The sequence below is a fragment of the Vicia villosa genome, unplaced genomic scaffold (assembly GCF_029867415.1).
Source record: "Vicia villosa cultivar HV-30 ecotype Madison, WI unplaced genomic scaffold, Vvil1.0 ctg.003574F_1_1, whole genome shotgun sequence".
Lineage (NCBI taxonomy): Eukaryota > Viridiplantae > Streptophyta > Magnoliopsida > Fabales > Fabaceae > Vicia > Vicia villosa.
The window spans coordinates 73,574-91,576 of NW_026706240.1; the positions used below are offsets into that span (position 1 = coordinate 73,574).

At 33.1% G+C, this 18,003-nt stretch overlaps 1 protein-coding gene across 3 annotated transcripts; it reads right to left on the reverse strand.

The window, feature by feature from the left end:
- Nucleotides 1-214: 214 nt before the first annotated feature.
- On the reverse strand, nt 215-2,957 carry LOC131641198 (protein WALLS ARE THIN 1-like). 3 transcript variants are annotated; one of them, XM_058911505.1, is made up of 6 exons: nt 2,681-2,957; nt 1,951-2,359; nt 1,745-1,870; nt 1,498-1,658; nt 853-1,028; nt 215-539 (listed from the first exon to the last, which is right to left on the reverse strand). In XM_058911505.1, the coding sequence occupies exons 2-5, from the start codon at nt 2,173-2,175 to the stop codon at nt 1,016-1,018; spliced, it is 525 nt and encodes a 174-aa protein (XP_058767488.1). In that variant the 5' UTR covers nt 2,176-2,359; nt 2,681-2,957; the 3' UTR covers nt 215-539; nt 853-1,015. The 3 variants fall into 3 exon arrangements, with proteins under 3 accessions (XP_058767488.1, XP_058767486.1, XP_058767487.1); XM_058911503.1 differs by having other exon boundaries at nt 1,498-1,667; XM_058911504.1 differs by lacking the exons at nt 215-539; nt 853-1,028 and adding an exon at nt 1,069-1,145 and having other exon boundaries at nt 1,498-1,667.
- Nucleotides 2,958-18,003: the final 15,046 nt, after the last annotated feature.

Genomic DNA, 18,003 nt, shown 5'->3' on the forward strand with positions numbered 1-18,003 from the left:
TCCTGCGGTTTTATGTCCCCAGCTAAAACCTTCGTGGGTAATATTTTCGGCAGGAAGTTCCGCAGTTAATTCCGCAGGTAAATCCGCAGGAAACAATCCGCAGGTAAATCCGCAGGTAATTTCTATCTCAAATTAAAAAAAATTTAATAAATTTTTAAAACATTGTAAATAATATATTAAAATAACCATAATATAAAAATAAAATTATAAATTTAAATGTTTTGAATTTTAATAAGACAAATTTATTGAACAATAAGTTACTATAAATTCTACTACAAAGTTAATAACAAGTAGTATTTCTTGCTACTTCATTATTTTTGTGGTAAAAAAAAAGCTCAAAATTTCTAAAGAAAACAGAAGTAAAAAAGCTCAAGTCACAGGAACAAGTGTTTGAATTCTCCATTTGCAAGCTGACAGAGCTTATGGTTACCACTAAAACAAGTAGTCTAACACAAAAGCCATATGATCTTCCTCCATGTAATTAGCAACGACAGCTCCAAGGGCACATACTCCTCCTCTACCACACAAATGTCACGTGTCTGCAACAATCACACCAATTTTAATATCTTTTCTTAAGATTGCAGGTTTAAGAGTAAAAGACAATAATAGTCACTGAATCAGTGTCTACTTCATTCACACTATTACCATTTATAAAGATTAATTAATGATAAAATGGAAAATGATAAGAAATAGAAATTTATTTTATTAAAGAAATTCATAGTTTAAGCAAAAAGCTGTGTATGCAAGTATGAACAATCAATTTTGTAATGAATTATTAAAATATAATTAATCAATTCACACACAATTAACACACGCATTAAAGTGATAATGATACTACAACTAAAAAAGTACCTGAGGGAGGCACGTGCGACAGTGACACACATGTCAATAATCTCCGAGCATAACAACAAATCCTCACGGCAACCGGTAACCTCAAACGACCTCAAGCAAGTAAAAGCCGTACCAAGCAAACCGGTATACACCGTCGGATCAACCACTTCCCGCCGATTCCAATTTACCTCCACCACCTGCATCCACAACAATTCCACCACAAGTTAACCAACACTCTTCATCGCCAAAGTTGGTCCATAACTCAGCTTGGATGGACTTGTCACTGCTAACAATACCAATAACTTCAACAAAAGCTGTAAGGTGCACCGATCAGAACAACCGATTTCAGATAGAGATAGCGCGACATCATTTTTATTACTAACCTACTAGTTTCTCTCGAGTCATTTTTATTTTTGTCTAACTTACACACCTTTAATAAATTGGCAACTATCAAAAGATCAGATACAAATATCTAGACTCTTATAGAGGCACATAAAATTGAATGCCCTATCCAGACAAATATCTAATCAACATATTACTTTAAGTACCTAATTCTCTCTAACGAAAAACATCCTGTTAGAGAAAACTTAAATAGTGAGCTTTATTTTTTTCTCGTGTTTAATGTAGAGATGTATTTCTTTATCTCAAGAAACTTGTTGCTCTTACATGAGGGTTGTCAACAACAAAACGAGCCAGTGAAACAATATGAAAGACCCGTGACAGTCGTGAATAATAGAGTCAAAAGAACATTCTTCTACTAAATCAGCCTTGAAGAGTTGCAACCTATCCTTTGCACCATCAAGTTTAAGCAAATGGTTAACATGTCCCTGCAGTAACTATGTGACACATTAATCAATCTCAAATGCCGAGACTAAAATTGTTTGCTTTCCATTAAATAGAGTAATTGACTTACTTGAAAAATATTAGAAAAAGCTACCAGCAATGTCTGTAAGGGAAGATAAATTGAAGCAAGCACTGGCCCTCCTTTTCTAATAGTCCATATTTGTATTGCTGCTGCCACTCCTGAAATCACCACTCCCTGATACAGAAAAAACGACGAGCCGAATTCATATACTGTAGTGAAATATCAGATTGAACAATCAAGTTTGATTTACGAACCGAGTACAAAATACAATAGGCCTCTTCAAAGGAATTGAGCTGCCAAGCTTTGGGATCCTTCTCAAGAAATGTTGCAATCGTCCCAAACTGCACAATACCAAATAAGCAAGTAAAAGCAGAAACAGTGAGTTGTGCTGGAATTTTTTTCAGAACAAATGCATGCATCAAAATCCAACCAGACCAACTCAAACAGTGACCAAAGAGAAAAATGCCACCCAAGTTCATGTTTTTCCCATTGAAGTCCTCAAATAGAGACAAGAATTGTCCCTGATGTACTGCTAAAGGTGATTCTGGAGCATAAATTGTTGGTCCTTTGTATAGGGTAATGATTGAAGCTCCTCCAGCAGAAGCAAGTACTCCAAGAACCTTAGCTATACCATTAAGCCTATTTAAGCGCAAGCTCTCATATCTGCACTTAGTGTTTTTTGCAAAGAGGGAAACAGATAAAAAAACAAGAATACAAAAAGTGAGAAAGTTGAATACTATAACCAAAGGTTGCTATACGTAAACTCATTGTGGCATTTGAACAAACACCTTGATTACAAAAATCACCTAAGTTTATAATCAATATAACATAAGTAAACTCATTATGGCATTTCAACAAACACCTTGATTACAAAAATAACCTAAGTTTATAATCAATCTAACTCATTGTGGCTCAAAACAAACACCTTGATTCAGTAGAAATCAAAATCGTCAAACAGAAATTAAGAAGATCAGATGAATTTACCTGAGTTGAAAGGGGAAAAGTACAAGCTAGGGTTCAGAGATTCGATCGGTGGTTGCGATTGTGAGAGTAGATCGTTGCGAAGAAGATTAATCATGGTGTAAACTGTAACGGGTGATGGCTTGGTCAACTCCAAACGTGGCCGATGATAGAGCGATTCCGCAATTTCTCTGTTATGAAGGTTTTTGTTTTGAGCGAACTCCAAACGTTTGTTTGGTTTTGTTATAGTTGAGTTGAAGTACTTAGGCCTTTGTTTAATCGTTTAAACTTGAAGCATTTACAGTATGGTTCAGCTTGGATAACTCATATTTCCGGGGAGATGTATCTTCGGAAGCTGGAGACATAAATGAAATTTTGCGTGGTGTCTAAAAGATCTATGGGATGCATTGAAAAATCATCAACCATGTTTGTGGGTATTTTTCATGTAGTCGTCGCAATTCCATATGGCGCCACTTTAAAAAAAAAAGTAATTATCCGCGGTAAAATGTTTTAATGTTGAATCTGGATTATTAAAATTTTAAAAAAAAATTAGGAGTCGCAATATAGAATGGCCAAACATGATTATTAAGGTAATATTTTTGAAATGTGAGTTACTTATGTATTTTTTTAAAAAATTGATTATTATAAAAAAATCTTTGATACCCATTCTCAAAATTTTTAATACCTTTTATTAATTTTATTTTTCAAATATTTTATACCTTTTATTTCATTAAAAAATTAAGATGAAAATTTAAAAATAACACAATTCACATTAAATCATTGATTAATATTATAATATCAAATAATTAACAATTAAATATAATGATTAATTTTTAAAAAAAATTTAGACAAAAATTACTTATTTTAAGAAAATAGTTAAATTTGCAGCAAAATCCGCAGGAAAATTTCCTGCGGAATTACCTGCGGATTCTGTAATAGAATTGATATCCGCAGCAAAATTCGCAGGAAAGTTTCCTGCGGATTTACCTGCGAATTTTGCATTATAGTTTCATTTTATGTTTGAAATATATAAGTCGCAGCAAAATCCGCAGGTATTCCTGCGGAATTTTCTGCCAATTCAAGATCCGCAGTAAGATTTATTTTATTTAAGAAAGTCCCAGGAAAATCCGCAGGTAAACCTGCGGAAAATTTTCCGCAGGAAATTCCGCAGGTAATACGTGTATTTCTAGTAGTGGGTAAGATAGTAGAATAGTAGATGTTATTCAACCGTAACACATTTATAAAGTATTCCGAAATAACAATTTTTTTATTGAATTTTAAAACATAAATAATAAAAAATAAGATAAATAAATTATTTATGTGACGATATTTTAATCAAATTATTTTTTAATGTAGAGGTAGAGAAATAAATGTGGAGTAGGAGTTACAATTTTCTCACATCAAACTCTCACAATTCCCCCACTCCATCTCCACTTTACTCTCTAACCCAATAATTTATAGTACTACTATAATTTTACGATTATATATAAATTAATATATAAAAATAAACAAGATTAATTTTGATGTGACTCGTGAGTTGTCAAAGACATATTTTAAAAAGCATCAATAGAAGAGTTTGTTTATGATCAAGACTATATCTTTTTTATGTCCTTGTTATACCTTAAAAGCAACAAAACAAAGTCAAATATGACAAAAACCCCTCCCGCTAACTTTGTAGGCAAAAGCAAAAGTATTCTTTATCTCTTTATTTTATTTTTAATTACTACAGTAAATGATATTAAAAATTGCATGCATTGTATGTGAAAATGAAATCACATCATTTGAAAAATGAAATGATGGTGGTGCTCGTGTGAAACTTTCTTCAAAAGGCATGAAATTAAAAATTAAACATACTACTATGTTAGAGTCACCATTACCCAACACACTTTTTTTCCACACGGTTTGAGTTTTCACAACGATATCTTTTGAGTTTTCACAACGAAGTCTTGAAAGATGTTTTGTAAATGGAATTTTTACTAAACAAAGGTGATCAATATTGAACGGACATTTATTTGAAAAGTTATACTGATAAAAATAAGAATAATCTATAAAGATATAATAAAATTATGGTTCTTCAAAATAACCATAAACTGAACTGAACCATCAAACTAAAAAAAGTTTTGTAAATAGAATTTTTATTAAAGAAAAAGTGATCAATATTGAGCGGAATTTTATTTGAAAAGTTATACCAATAAAAATAAGTAAAATATATGAAACTAGAATAAAATTAGGGTTGTTCAAAACAATCATGAACTGAACTGAATCATCGAATCACCGAACTGAAGTTAAAATAATTGAATCATTACTAATGGTTAGTGAATTATACTTATATTTTATTAACTGTTCTAGAATTGAACCGTTAAACAATTAACCAGTCTCAAATTAATCATGAACCAAATCGTTATTACTTAAGTTTTTATATTGAATTTTTTTGCAAAATAAAAAAGTCTCTTTTTAAAAATAAAAAGTCATATTTTTCAAAAATAACAAAAAACATTTTTTCAAAAACAAAAAAAGTTGATATTTCCGAAAATTAAGCGTCGTTTTGTGCCGGAAAAAAAAGTTGATTCTTTTCGAAAAATTAGAAAAATAAATGTTTTCTCAAACAAAATCAATTTTTCTGAAAAAAATAAAGAAATCATTTTTTCAAACCTAAAAACGTCATTTTTTCGGAAAAAAAATGAATTGTTTAAAAAAAAAAATCGATTTTTTCAAACCTAAAAAACTCAATTTTTTTCTAAAATGGAAAATTCGATTTTTCCCATATTAAAAAAGTCGATTTGGAAAAAATTGTCTTCTAATAGTTTGGTACGGTTGTTTACCCAGATTTCTGGAAATACAATCGCTAGTTTCTTATTAAAGGTTACAAGCAAGATCAACTAGACAATCTTAGAACTATATTGCACTATGTTTATAATAATTGTGGTTTGACAAAATATTGAATGACTTTAAAGAGGCTAAATTGGAGAGAAAGACACATAATTTAAGAACAATTAAAATAAAGACAGACACTGAAAACAATAAAATGTAAAACAACAACAAAGGACTTTAAAGCTTTAAAAGAAAATCATTGCATGAAATGTAAATTGGTATGCATACGTACATTTCAGAAAAGTAACACTCGTTTCTCATTTATTTGCAGAGATTGAGTACTTTTTAAATGTAAATTGCCACCCGGAAAACCCTAAAAATACACACTTATATAGATTCTCAAACTAAAACCGTTTCCAACGGTCGACTATTGAGCAATTGACACGTATCTTGACCATGTCTGTTTGCCTTCCACGTGTTCCATAAAGAAAAACTGTCTAATATCATCTAAACCTTGGAAGCTCCTTCGACCCCGACCAACGTCATCTTACCCTTTAACTAGCCTTTTTAGTCAAAAGGTTTTCGACTATCACTCTTTCCCTGACTACTAACCAATTTCCAATGTTGATTCTGACTTCCAGTCAACAGTTTTGGTAGTCGAAATTCTCGAGTAACAGATTGCCCCCCGAAAGGCCCTTTTTTTCGACTGATTTCATGAAGAAGAAAAAATGGCGTTTTGTTTTCCTTTGATTTCGACTTCCATCATTAAATGACATCAGCGTCATTACTACTTTACTTTGCCAAGGTTACTAATTATTAAAAACCCACCCGTAGGTAGTGGACTATTTACCAACTCTTTTTCCCTAGGTTCAGTTTTGTGTGACACCTCATCATTACCTTTCAAATTACCATGCCTATAAAAGCCCGTTTATTTTCCAAAACAACTTTTACCATCTTCAACCTTTCTCTCTTTTCTGCAAACTTTTGCTTTTCGCAAAAACCTTCCAATTTTTACTCATGGCTACAGTACTGAATACCGTCTATGATACAGGTATCAACCCTTTAGCAGCCATTATTTCTCGTGAAGATGAAGAAAGAGGGTTGGTTTTTGTCCCACTACCACCTGTGGAAGAGAACAAAAACCTCATTTGGAGAAGTCAAATGCTGATACCTTTCCAAGTTTCAGACAAACTCTTAGCCTTTTTAGGTCCATACCCAGATCAGCGTTCTCACCCTACTCAGGTAAACACATTTTTTCCTGCTTTTTCTTCAACCGCCCCATTAACCTTTGAGAAAAAGCGTAAAATAGACTTGAAATTCATGGATCCTGCCATGAGAGTTTTTCGTTCGACTCCACCCCCTGGTAACAAAGACTACTTAGCATGGCTGACTAAACTTCAAACCAAAAAAAGAAAATAGATGGAGAGAATTAGGGATCTTCGACGCTATTCAGATGTCGAGGAATGGTCATAGAGTCAATTCTTATATGATTTTGGATTCCATTTTCTTTTGGGAAAGTTCAACTAACACCTTTCAACTCCCTTGTGGAATGATAACCCCAACCTTGTTCGACCTAGCCGCAATCATTGGGCTTTCATCTCTGGGGGAAATCTTCGACCCTACTCTTCCAACTGAGCTGAAATTTAATTTTGGCAACGCAGCTCTCACCAAGTACATCTCTGATCACCATAACACCAACCCGCCTGAAGTCTCCGACGAGGAACGCATAGCCTTTTTAACACTTTGGCTATCTTACTTCGTTTTCTGCCCTGGTTCTCTCCAAGTGGCAAAGGCTTACATTCCTTTGGCCATTCAAATACACGAAGGTCGAAAAATATCCTTGGCAAAAATCTTATTGGCCAACCTTTATCATGCCTAGGCAAAGCATCCTTAAAACTGAAACTCCTCTCTTCGACTCCCAAGCCTCTAGCTTTGTCAGGACCCCTTTGGCTGCTTCAACATTGGCTGACTGCCACTTTCGAGTTTCAAATAGGCTATATTGTCTCTCAACGGCTTTTGGAGGTTATGCATGATCGTCCAATCGAAGGTATCAAACTTGCTTTGCAGACTCCTGTTGGAGATTCCAACAAATACAACTTCATGAAGTTTATCAAAATGTTTCTTGACTGCAAAGTTTTTATTTCGTCGATGGCTCCCTTCGCCAAAAGGTGTTTTGGTCCTGACTGGTTTAGGGCTATATTTCCTGGAACCACTCCCCCACTTCATGCCAAACTAAATGCTATTTGGTCAACCTTCCTGACGCTTACTTTCATTTCTCATAGAATCGAGTCCACTAGTAAATGCTTCGGCTTCACTGGCTATCAACCAAATATGGTAGCTCAATAATTTGGCTTCAGCCAAATGTTACCCAAAAGCCTTTATACTTCGGCTTCTGATATCTGGCCTAGGGGTGGCAAAATGGATGGATATGGATTGGATCCTTAATGGATGGATCAAACCAATCCATTAATCCATTACAATCCATTAAACTCTCTAAATAAAAATTCAATCAAATCCATCCATTAAGCAATAAAATCCATCCAATCCATCCATTAACAAATTTCTAATGGATGGATATCCATCTATCCAAAAGATAATTAAAAATATTTTATTTTTTAAAAAATTTCATAAAAATAATAATTTACGTATTTTAAAAAAGTTTTTTTCGTTTTTATGAAAAATAATTGATTTTTCGTTCTTCCGAAAAAATTTGAATTTTTTGTTTTTTCAAAAAAAACTCGATTTCTCGTTTTTCCGAAAAAAACTCGATTTTTTTCGTTTTTTTCGAAAAAACTCAATTTTTTTGTTTTTCTAAAAAAAAACTCGATTTTTCGTTTTTTTGAAAAACACTAGATTTTTTCGTTTCCAAAAAAAACTCGACTTTTTTCGTTTTTCTGAGAAAAAACTCGTTTTTTTCATTTTCCCAAAAAAAACTCGACTTTTTTTCGTTTTTCCAAAAAAAAAAATTGATTTTTTTGGTTTTCCCCAAAAAACTTGACTTTTTTCGTTTTTCGAAAAAATACTCGACTTTTTTTCGTTTTTTCCAAAAAAACTCGATTTTTTTTCGTTTTCCCCAAAAAATCTCGACTTTTTTCGAAAAAAAACTCGATTTTTTTTGTTTTCCCAAAAAGATCTCGACTTTTTTCATTTTTTCAAAAAAAACTCGATTTTTTTCGTTTTCCCAAAAAGATCTCGACTTTTTTCATTTTTTCAAAAAAAAAACTCGATTTTTTTCGTTTTTTTTGAAAAAACTCGAATTTTTTTCATTTTTTCGAAAAAAACTCAATTTTTTTCGTTTTCCCCAAAAAATCTCGACTTTTTTCATTTTTTAGAAAAAAACTCGATTTTTTCGTTTTCCCCAAAAAATCTCGACTATTTTCAGTTTTTCGAAAAAAACTCGATTTTTTCGTTTTCTGAAAAAAAAACTCAGTTTTTTCGCTTTTCGGAAAAAACTCGATTTTTTTCGTTTTCCCCAAAAAAACTCGACTTTTTCGTTTTTCCGAAAAAACTCGATTTTTTCGTTTTTGAAAAAAAGTCGACTTTTTTCGTTTTCTCCAAAAAAACTTGACGTTTTTCGTTTTCCCCAAAAAATCTCGACTTTTTTCATTTTTTCAAAAAAAACTCTATTTTTCCGTTTATCGAAAAAACTCGACTTTATTAATTTTTTCGAAAAAAAACTCGATTTTTTTCGTTTCCCCCAAAAAATCTCGACTTTTTTCATTTTTTCGAAAAAAACTTGATTTTTCAGTTTTTCTCAAAAAATCTCGACTTTTTTTCATTTTTTCGAAAAAAACTCGAGTTTTTCGTTTTTTGAAAAAAAACTCAGCTTTTTTCGTTTTTCGAAAAAAAACTCGATTTTTTTCGTTTTCCCCAAAAAAAACTTGACTTTTTCGTTTTTCCGAAAAAAAACTCGACTTTATTGTTTTTCGGAAAAACCTGATTTTTTTCGTTTTTCGAAAAAACTCGGTTTTTTCGTTTTTTTGAAAAACACGGTTTTTTTGTCTTTCCGAAAAAACTCGATTTTTTTGTTTTCCCGAAAAAACTGGATTTTTTCGTTTTTCGTTTTTTCGGAAAAAAAACTCGATTTTTCAATATTCTGAAGAAACTCGATTTTTCAATTTTCTGAAGAAACTCGTAAATAATTTAAATCATTTAAAGTATGAAATAAAAATAATCCATTGGATTATCAAAATGTGTTGGATGGATTGGATCCATCCATGTATATAAATGGTTGGATTTAATCCATCCATTAACTTATTTTTTATTTGGTGGATGGATTTGATGGATTTTTTGGTGGATGGATTGGATGGATTTTAGCTTAATGGATCCAATTGCCACCCTTAGCGCCTGAGAGTGTCCACCGTGGGCCTGCATCTTCGTGCGTGTTAGATCTGGATCTGGCATGATCCTGTGGCTTCAGCGTGAGGGGGTAGCGTAACTTGGGTGAACACGTGTGTACCGGATCTGTAAACAAGGAAATACAAAGAAAAAATATTGCACCGGCTAGGACTCGAACTCATGAAGTTGGAATTATCAGCAAAACGCGCTGCCGTCCGCGCTATATTTTTTAATTGAAATCATAGTGCCCCAGAGTTAATATATAGGAAAACAAATTAAAGAAAATTTTGAACAGAAGCATCCCGCGCCCAGCCTTCTTCTACGTTGGTTTTTTTTTTCTAAAACTTTCAGCCACGATTCTCGTCCGTGGTCTTAGCCTTCCTCAAAAAACCTGCGATTTATTCATCAAAAAATAACAAATAACGACCCAGGTCAATTGTAAATACTCTACCAAGTCCAATAATGTCCTTAATTTTGTCTAATTTCATCCCAAATTGAAAATCCCCAAATCGGAGCTTAGGAACCCTAGCAATGGTGGTTCCTTCAACCTGCAATTAAACTCAAATTAAATAGCCCAGACACCTTGTAAACATCATTAAGAACAAGAATATGCATTCAAATCTTATTTATATTGCAAGAAGGAGTGAATTCGAATTCGAAATCCTGAGCCCAAACCGTGGCTTAGCTATGGCGATTCGTAATGTTTTGATTGACGGTGATGATTAGGAATGCTTCAGAAGACGGCGAGGAGTTGTTTTTGATCCACCATAGACTCTGAATTCGTCTCAATCTTGACCTGCAACTCCACCTAAATTCACGGTTTTGGCAAGCTTGGATAAGGGTTCTGTGCAGCAAAAAAAATCCCCTTACTTCTGCTCATTGTTTAGGTATATATGGTGCATGGATTAGGTCAAGAAAACTTAATCAGAATCCTTTGTAATTGAAGAACCAATATTTGATTTGGTCATGGATTCTAAACTTGCTATTTGGTCCCTTCTATTTTTTTTCAAACCTTCTTTCACGTTTTTTTTGGGCATTCCTTGGGCCTTTGGATTTTTAACAACAAAGCTTTTTTTAATTTATTTCATAATTTTTGTATTCTACTTAATATTTTAAATGAATAAGAGAAATCAAATAATTATAAAATAATAATGATGATTAACAATAATTGAAACTAATAATAATAATCCTATTAAAATTAATAATAATACTAATCAATAGATATTAACCCTAAATGGTAATATTAATACTAATTTTAATAATATATAATTAATAAAACTTAATTAAAAATAATAAACCTAATTAATTAAAGCCTAATACTATTCCTAATACTACCTAATAATAATCCTAATATTAATAAAAAAATTAATAATGCTAAATACTAATAGTTAGTCGATAAAAAATAATAATAATCAAGACAAATATTAGTAAAACCCAAAATACCCCCAAAAATGATAAAACTCTTGTAATAATTGGGCCCAACGTTTGGGTCCTAAACACCTGTTAATTACACCCTTGTTTTAACACAACCTGGTTTATAAGAGAGCAAGTTTGACAATAGGAATGTCAAACCCTATGACTCTTAATTTTGACCCTTGATGGATTAACAGACGTAGATTTGATCGAGCAAATTTTGAGGTACAACAGGACTGAGTATAAATTTATCTGATCTATTATTCTTCTAACTTGCTTGGCAGGTATATGCAAAGATTTGATTCTGGGTTCGGATTCAATGGAGGACCATACCAAATGCATCTGATGTATGCACCGATATTGAACTACAACACTGAGTTTTCATCATGGTCCCCGACGACCTGTTGAACACCAACCAAGGCATCTTCCACAGCATATATATGGGCAGCATATATCAGGTATATATTAATTATGGATTAATGGTGATTGTATCAAGTTAAATTCTAATGGATATTGTTTATTATTAACTATAGAAACTAATACTGACATTTTAAAAGGGAGGTACTAGAGATTGGAAGCTTACATGATAAAAAATCGGCACATAAATTGAGTTATTTTGACAATTTGTCACGTGCCTCTACTTAGATGGCTCTGCCAACTTAAAGATCATGGAACAAGAAATTTGTGTGTTGTAGATATTGATAGAAATGCAGTATCCTATTGTGATGGTCTATAGTTGCTCCTTTTATGTCACTTATTCTATAATTTACATATCTCATATTGAGTTATACTGCCAGATATAGAAGATATAATATTGAGGAAGTGAACTTGATCATACGCAGGTCTCTATCAAAGTTTTGAAATTTTCAATATTTATTCAAATATACGTGCCACATGGATTTTCAAGATTTATCAAGTATACATGTTCAATGTTCATTACTTCTTAACAGGTTGATGTTGAAATTTTCCAATCACATATCAACCAATATATTCTCAAATTAATGGATTTGATTGACTATATATTACTCAATTTTGCTGGAAAACAACTGTGCTATATGATCTTTGAAATTTTTGTAGTAACTTCACTGATAGCGGTGATTGATCACATCATTCAGGACTATCGAGAGTGGGTCGCCGGCATGGCTGATGTGTGTGTTATGTTTCTGAACTGCAAGTTTAATTCTGTAGCTCATAGTTTAGTAAAACTTTTAAATTTAGCTAGATGTAAAAATTGGTTGGGGCTTGTCCCGCTTGAGCAGCTCATACTGCATAATTATTTCCAGCATGTCATTTGATTCTTATTCTCATTCTCATTCATTCTTTTTTATTCTACTTTGTTGCCCTTGGTTATTTTAGAACGGAACAGAACTAATATCCCATTCCACTGTTTGAAAATTAGATGGAGCGGAAAGTATTATAATTTTTATTTTATTTTTACCTTTACAAACACTTAACAAAAAAATCAATATATCTAATGTAATGTTCTTTGCTCGTTCAATTGAAACACTAGATATGACAGTATCACATATTAGTAAATTATACAATGTAATGTTCTTTTTCAGATTTTTTATAGTAAATCAGTAAGATAATAATATATTAGTAATATAATACTAGTAAATTATTTCAGAATTTTTATACCAATAATATTCTAATAATATACTTGGTATCAACAATGACAAGCTAATGTAAATGAGTGGGTTTTGCATACAGTGTCGTAAAAGAAAAAAGCAATGTAACGAGAATTACTTATAGCCACTAGATATGTTATAGAAACGTAAATAGTCTCCAATACAATTCAAAACTTATATAATTTCAAATTTTGATTTTAACAAAATAAGAATTTAAAATTAAATAATACCATATCTAATTTTTGAAGAAAATTGAAAAAAACATGAACATGAAAATAAATCAAGATTAACACGGATAAAAATACAAAAAGTAAGACAAAAATATTATGTACCTTGTTAGGTTAGAAGAAAGACACTTTTTACAAGAAGGTCTGTGAAGGAGAAGAGTTGCAGTGAGAAGGATATAATAGTAAATTGAAATTAAGAATAAGAATGGTTAATAAAAAGTGAAAATTTTGAGAACATAATTGTAATTATATTATTAATCGATTTCATTCCATTGGATACACTCCAATTTGAGGGGAATGAAAAATTGGACGAAATAATGATATTATATGAAATTAGTTCCATCACACTCCATTCCATTTCATTCCATTCATATTTTTACGAAACCAATCAATGGAAAATTATTCCATTCCACTCTTTTCCATTCCATTCCACCCACTTCCATTAATCCAAACAAACCCTTAAATACCTAAGTCAAAATCCAAACTTCTCTCAACACAAACCCACCTAATTCATCTTTCTAAACATGGATCTAACATTGGAAACGAAATACAATCATCAAGGAATATCAATTAAAGCATCAAGGAATATCAATCACACAAAAAGAGTTCAAGAGTTACCGAATCGGAGATCCTCCGATGGGTCTTTTCCGCCGGCTGAGCGTGATCAAAGGGATGTTTACGGTGATTTCCGGTAAACAACCGCTAGTCCTCCAAACTATAAAGTATACTTTGGTTACTCGCAGGATCGACTAGATTGATCCTAGGACATAGTCAAACAATTGTCTTTCGATATGATTTGATTCATGCTTGTTTGTTCTGGCTTCGAGAAAACTTTTTTATGATATGATCATGTGAATGTTTACTTAAAACAACACTTGTTATACACATAAGTATGTCTTTCGACAAAGAAATATAAATAAAAGCGTATAAACTGCAGAAATGTAAAGTGCAGGAATGTAACGTGCAAGAATGTAAAATGCAGAAATATAAAGTGCTTCGAAATGAAAGTCAGACGAAATAAAGAAGTGCAGGAATGTAAATAACAGGAATTAAACGAAAGAAGTAATAATGAAAAGATGCTTAAATAAAGAAAAATACAAATGTATTAAACTGGTGTTGGTGTCATACGTACATTTCTCAGCGAACTCGTTCTTTAAACACTTGATACTTGAGTGGTTTGTGAGTGATTTGTACAAAATGAACACACGGAATCCTAACATTAAGACCCTTATTTATACTAAATTTGACCCTAACGGTCCTACACTAATCTGATGCCACGTTGCCCACAAGAATCCCTGAGATGCCATGTGTCTTTGTGCAGTTACACAAACTACTTCGAAATTCAAATCCTCCCGCTTGAATCCTCTTTCGACGCGTGGCAACGTGATCAGAATTGAGAATGCCACGAAAACACGTTAAGCTTCAGTACTTTACGTATTTCGCAAAAAACGTTTAAGTCTTTAAAGATAATCTTCTTCGAATTAGCTCCAAGTCTAACCATCTTTACTCCAACTCAAACAAACATTCTCGAAACATGGCCATCAGTAGCCATTTTTTAAACTCAGAAATGGTCATCAGTAACCATCTTCCTTCGAATTGTAACTCTTCAAAGGATATTCTTTCTAAACGAAATATTCAGCTAACAAATTGCCCCCAATAAATGCCTGTTTCGAAAACAAGAGAAATAGGTGTTTCTTGTCATGATGAGATTTCGTTTTACTCACTTCTTAGAGTTCCAAGACAAGTGTCTAACGTCATAATCATTTATGACTCCACTTTCAAAACGTCTTGTCATTTTCAAAGATGTCTTCTCAGAACTTACATTCCCACGTTCTGGCATTACTTCATGATCATTACTCCTATATACTAGGAATAAGGCTAATAATTATTCGACCGCCGTTGGAATAAATCAACGCCCGCCGCGTGTCTTTTGACTTTTACCCAAAAGATTTGAAAGGGTTTCCGTTAAACCTTTAAATACTTGAACTTCTACCCTCGCATAACTTCCACTTCTATTTTCTTTACCCTTAACACAGAAAAGAAAAATTCTATTTGGCCTCGTTTAACCTATTCCTCAAATCAAATTCACTCATGGCGTCTTCTTCAAATGCCCTTCAACCCATTCAGAAACTTCAAAATCCTACACAGATAAAGAATCAAGCACATATTCCAGACCCAAATGACGTAGAGGCGCGCGCTATCTACGCTTCTCAAGTAATCATCCCTTTTGAACTTTCTGAAAAAACTTATGCTTTCATGGGTCCTTTACCAGGAGGAAACAACCCCTCTTTGAGTAAATTCTTCCCTGCTTATTATAAGACTAGACCTTTAGTTAGCAAAATTAAGATAGATGAAGAAGGTCGTCCAGTCTTAGCTGATCCTGATAACACAACAGAAACCTCCACTGAAACTTCTTTGGTTTTGGAGAATATTAGGCTAAACTATGTAACCAACTTTGTGAAAGTCTTTAGGTCAATCCCTTTAGAAAAAGATCTTGAACTGTATTACTCTTGGCTAGCAAAGGTGGAAAAACAAAAGGCTTCTTTCTGGAAACAATTAGGGATTTATGACCTAATCCAGTTATCCAAAACAGGCCTAGAATATAACCAAACCATGTTAGTAGCGTCATTTTATTTCTGGGATGCTTCTCATAATACTTTCCACCTTCCATGTGGAATGGTTACCCCTACCCTCTTCGATGTAGCTGCCATTACAGGGCTTCGACCAACTGGGGAAACCTTCGACCCCAATTTCATGGATACTGACACCATCAATTTTAATGAAGCAACAGTCACCTATACTGCCTTCATTCAACAATACCACAACGAAACGAACCCAGACGTCTCAGATGAAGAACATATAGCATTTCTAGCACTCTGGCTTTTGAGATGCGTCTTTTGCTCTAGGTCCATACAAGTAGCAAAGAGATACCTTTGCATGGCTAACCAGCTAAATGCTGGGAAAAAGTTAAACCTAAGCCAGTTAATTCTAGGATTTCTCTATGAGAATCTTGGTGAAGCAACAGACCTTGTTAAGAACTACAAAACAGGATCTCTTCTTTTTGCTGGTCCTTTCTGGTTGTTGCAACTATGGCTTAATGCCACTTTTGAGGCTCACCTCCCATATGAAGGTGTTGTGGATGAAGAAATTGCAGCTATAAAGAATCGAACAGTAGAAGGAACCAGATTAGCTTACCTAACTCCAAAGGAAGAAACTGGAAAACTTCGTGAAACCTTCCTGGCATACATAATGATGTTTGCCAAACGTTATCAATTCACTCCCTCGATGGCTCCATTCGTACAACGTAAGGTGGGTCCCGAATGGTTTACTCGAGAATTTCCAGCAACTTCTGCTGATCAACAAGCTGAATCCATGGCTATCTGGGAAGCCAAAGTTGTTATATCACCGACTTCGATCTTCCAAAAGTCACTGCTGCCTCCTTTGTTATCAATCAAATCTGGTTTCGAGACAATTTGGGTTGGTTCAACTCAAACCAAAGTGCTTGTATGACAAAAGGAATCACATGTGTCTACACACTTCGCATCTGGCAGAAGATGAATATGAGTAAAAAATCTCCAAATATGTTGGCATCACCACTTTGTCTCCCGTTTCTTTCGAACCTACTTCTTACTCTACCATAGATTTTCATCAATGGTGGACAGAATATTATTCTACACAAATCTTCGATGCTGAAAGCCTTACTCGGGAACTAACTGAAGCTTTTGCTGATGTGCAGGAGAATTTCCATAAAGGTACTTCGACTCATATTAAATAAATCCAAGCATTTCAAAAGTTCTTTGAAACTATCTACAGGTGATCGCGACTTTACGTGTCTATTAATCTGATGACTGCAAGTGCACAGTCGTGTCGTGTAGTTTTAAAAGATATCGAATCCACAGGGACTATGAATCGATCTACCGTTATCTAAGGTTACTATGTAAAGCTAAGGCTACTAATAATTTGATTGTTCCTAAGGGAGAGTGACTGTGAATAGTAAGAAATATAATAATGAACAGATATCAGTATGTATTTCGTTTAACTTTAGGTGATCCGAAGGTCCATTGGCTAATGCATAATTCAATTAAAAATCTTTACTAATTCAATTGGTTAAAAATCCTCGTCTCAAACTTTCGCTCTGTTGATTTAGATTACTATCCTAACTCTTAATGTACGCTTTCGCCATCCCATTAGATATTAGAAAAGCTTTTTGGAAGCAACGTAACTAATAAAATGCCTGTTTGATGAAGTTGTTATCTATTTAAATCTCCTAATCTCAAACTTTCACTCTGTTGACTCGGAACATGCTAATATCCCTAACGTACGCTTTCGCCATCCCGCTCGGGTGTAAAAACATTTTTTGAAAATAAATAAGTCCTAATTAGTTTTAATACGCTTTCGCCATCCTTAAAACTAATGTCCTATGTCTACTATCCAGTTAAAGATCTCAAACTTTCGCTCTATTGATTTTAACCTTTGACCGTCTTAAACCCTCAAACTTTCGCTCTATTGGTTTTAAGACTTACTAATTAAATTAGACATACAAACCAAAAACAAGTGATAATTAACAAAACATAATTAAGCCAATTTATTTCGGATCCCACAGTTAACTTACTTTACATACCGATACCTTAGTAAATTAGCCACACATATTAATACGGTTAAGCATGCATAAATTAATTTGGTTTATAATAAAAGGCATGTTAATTGGCATATAATATATCATGCAATAACTATATAAATAAAGGCGGTAAATATTAAACCTGAATCAAATAAATTGCAATTGAATCTTCGAGTACTGAACTTCCACCACAGGTTGGCTGGATCGTTCTTCGGAATTTAAACGGACGAAATTAAAACAAGGAAATAAAAGCGATAAATCTAACGTAAGGCTAGATTTATAAAAAGTTCACAACAATTTCCGGTGTAGAAA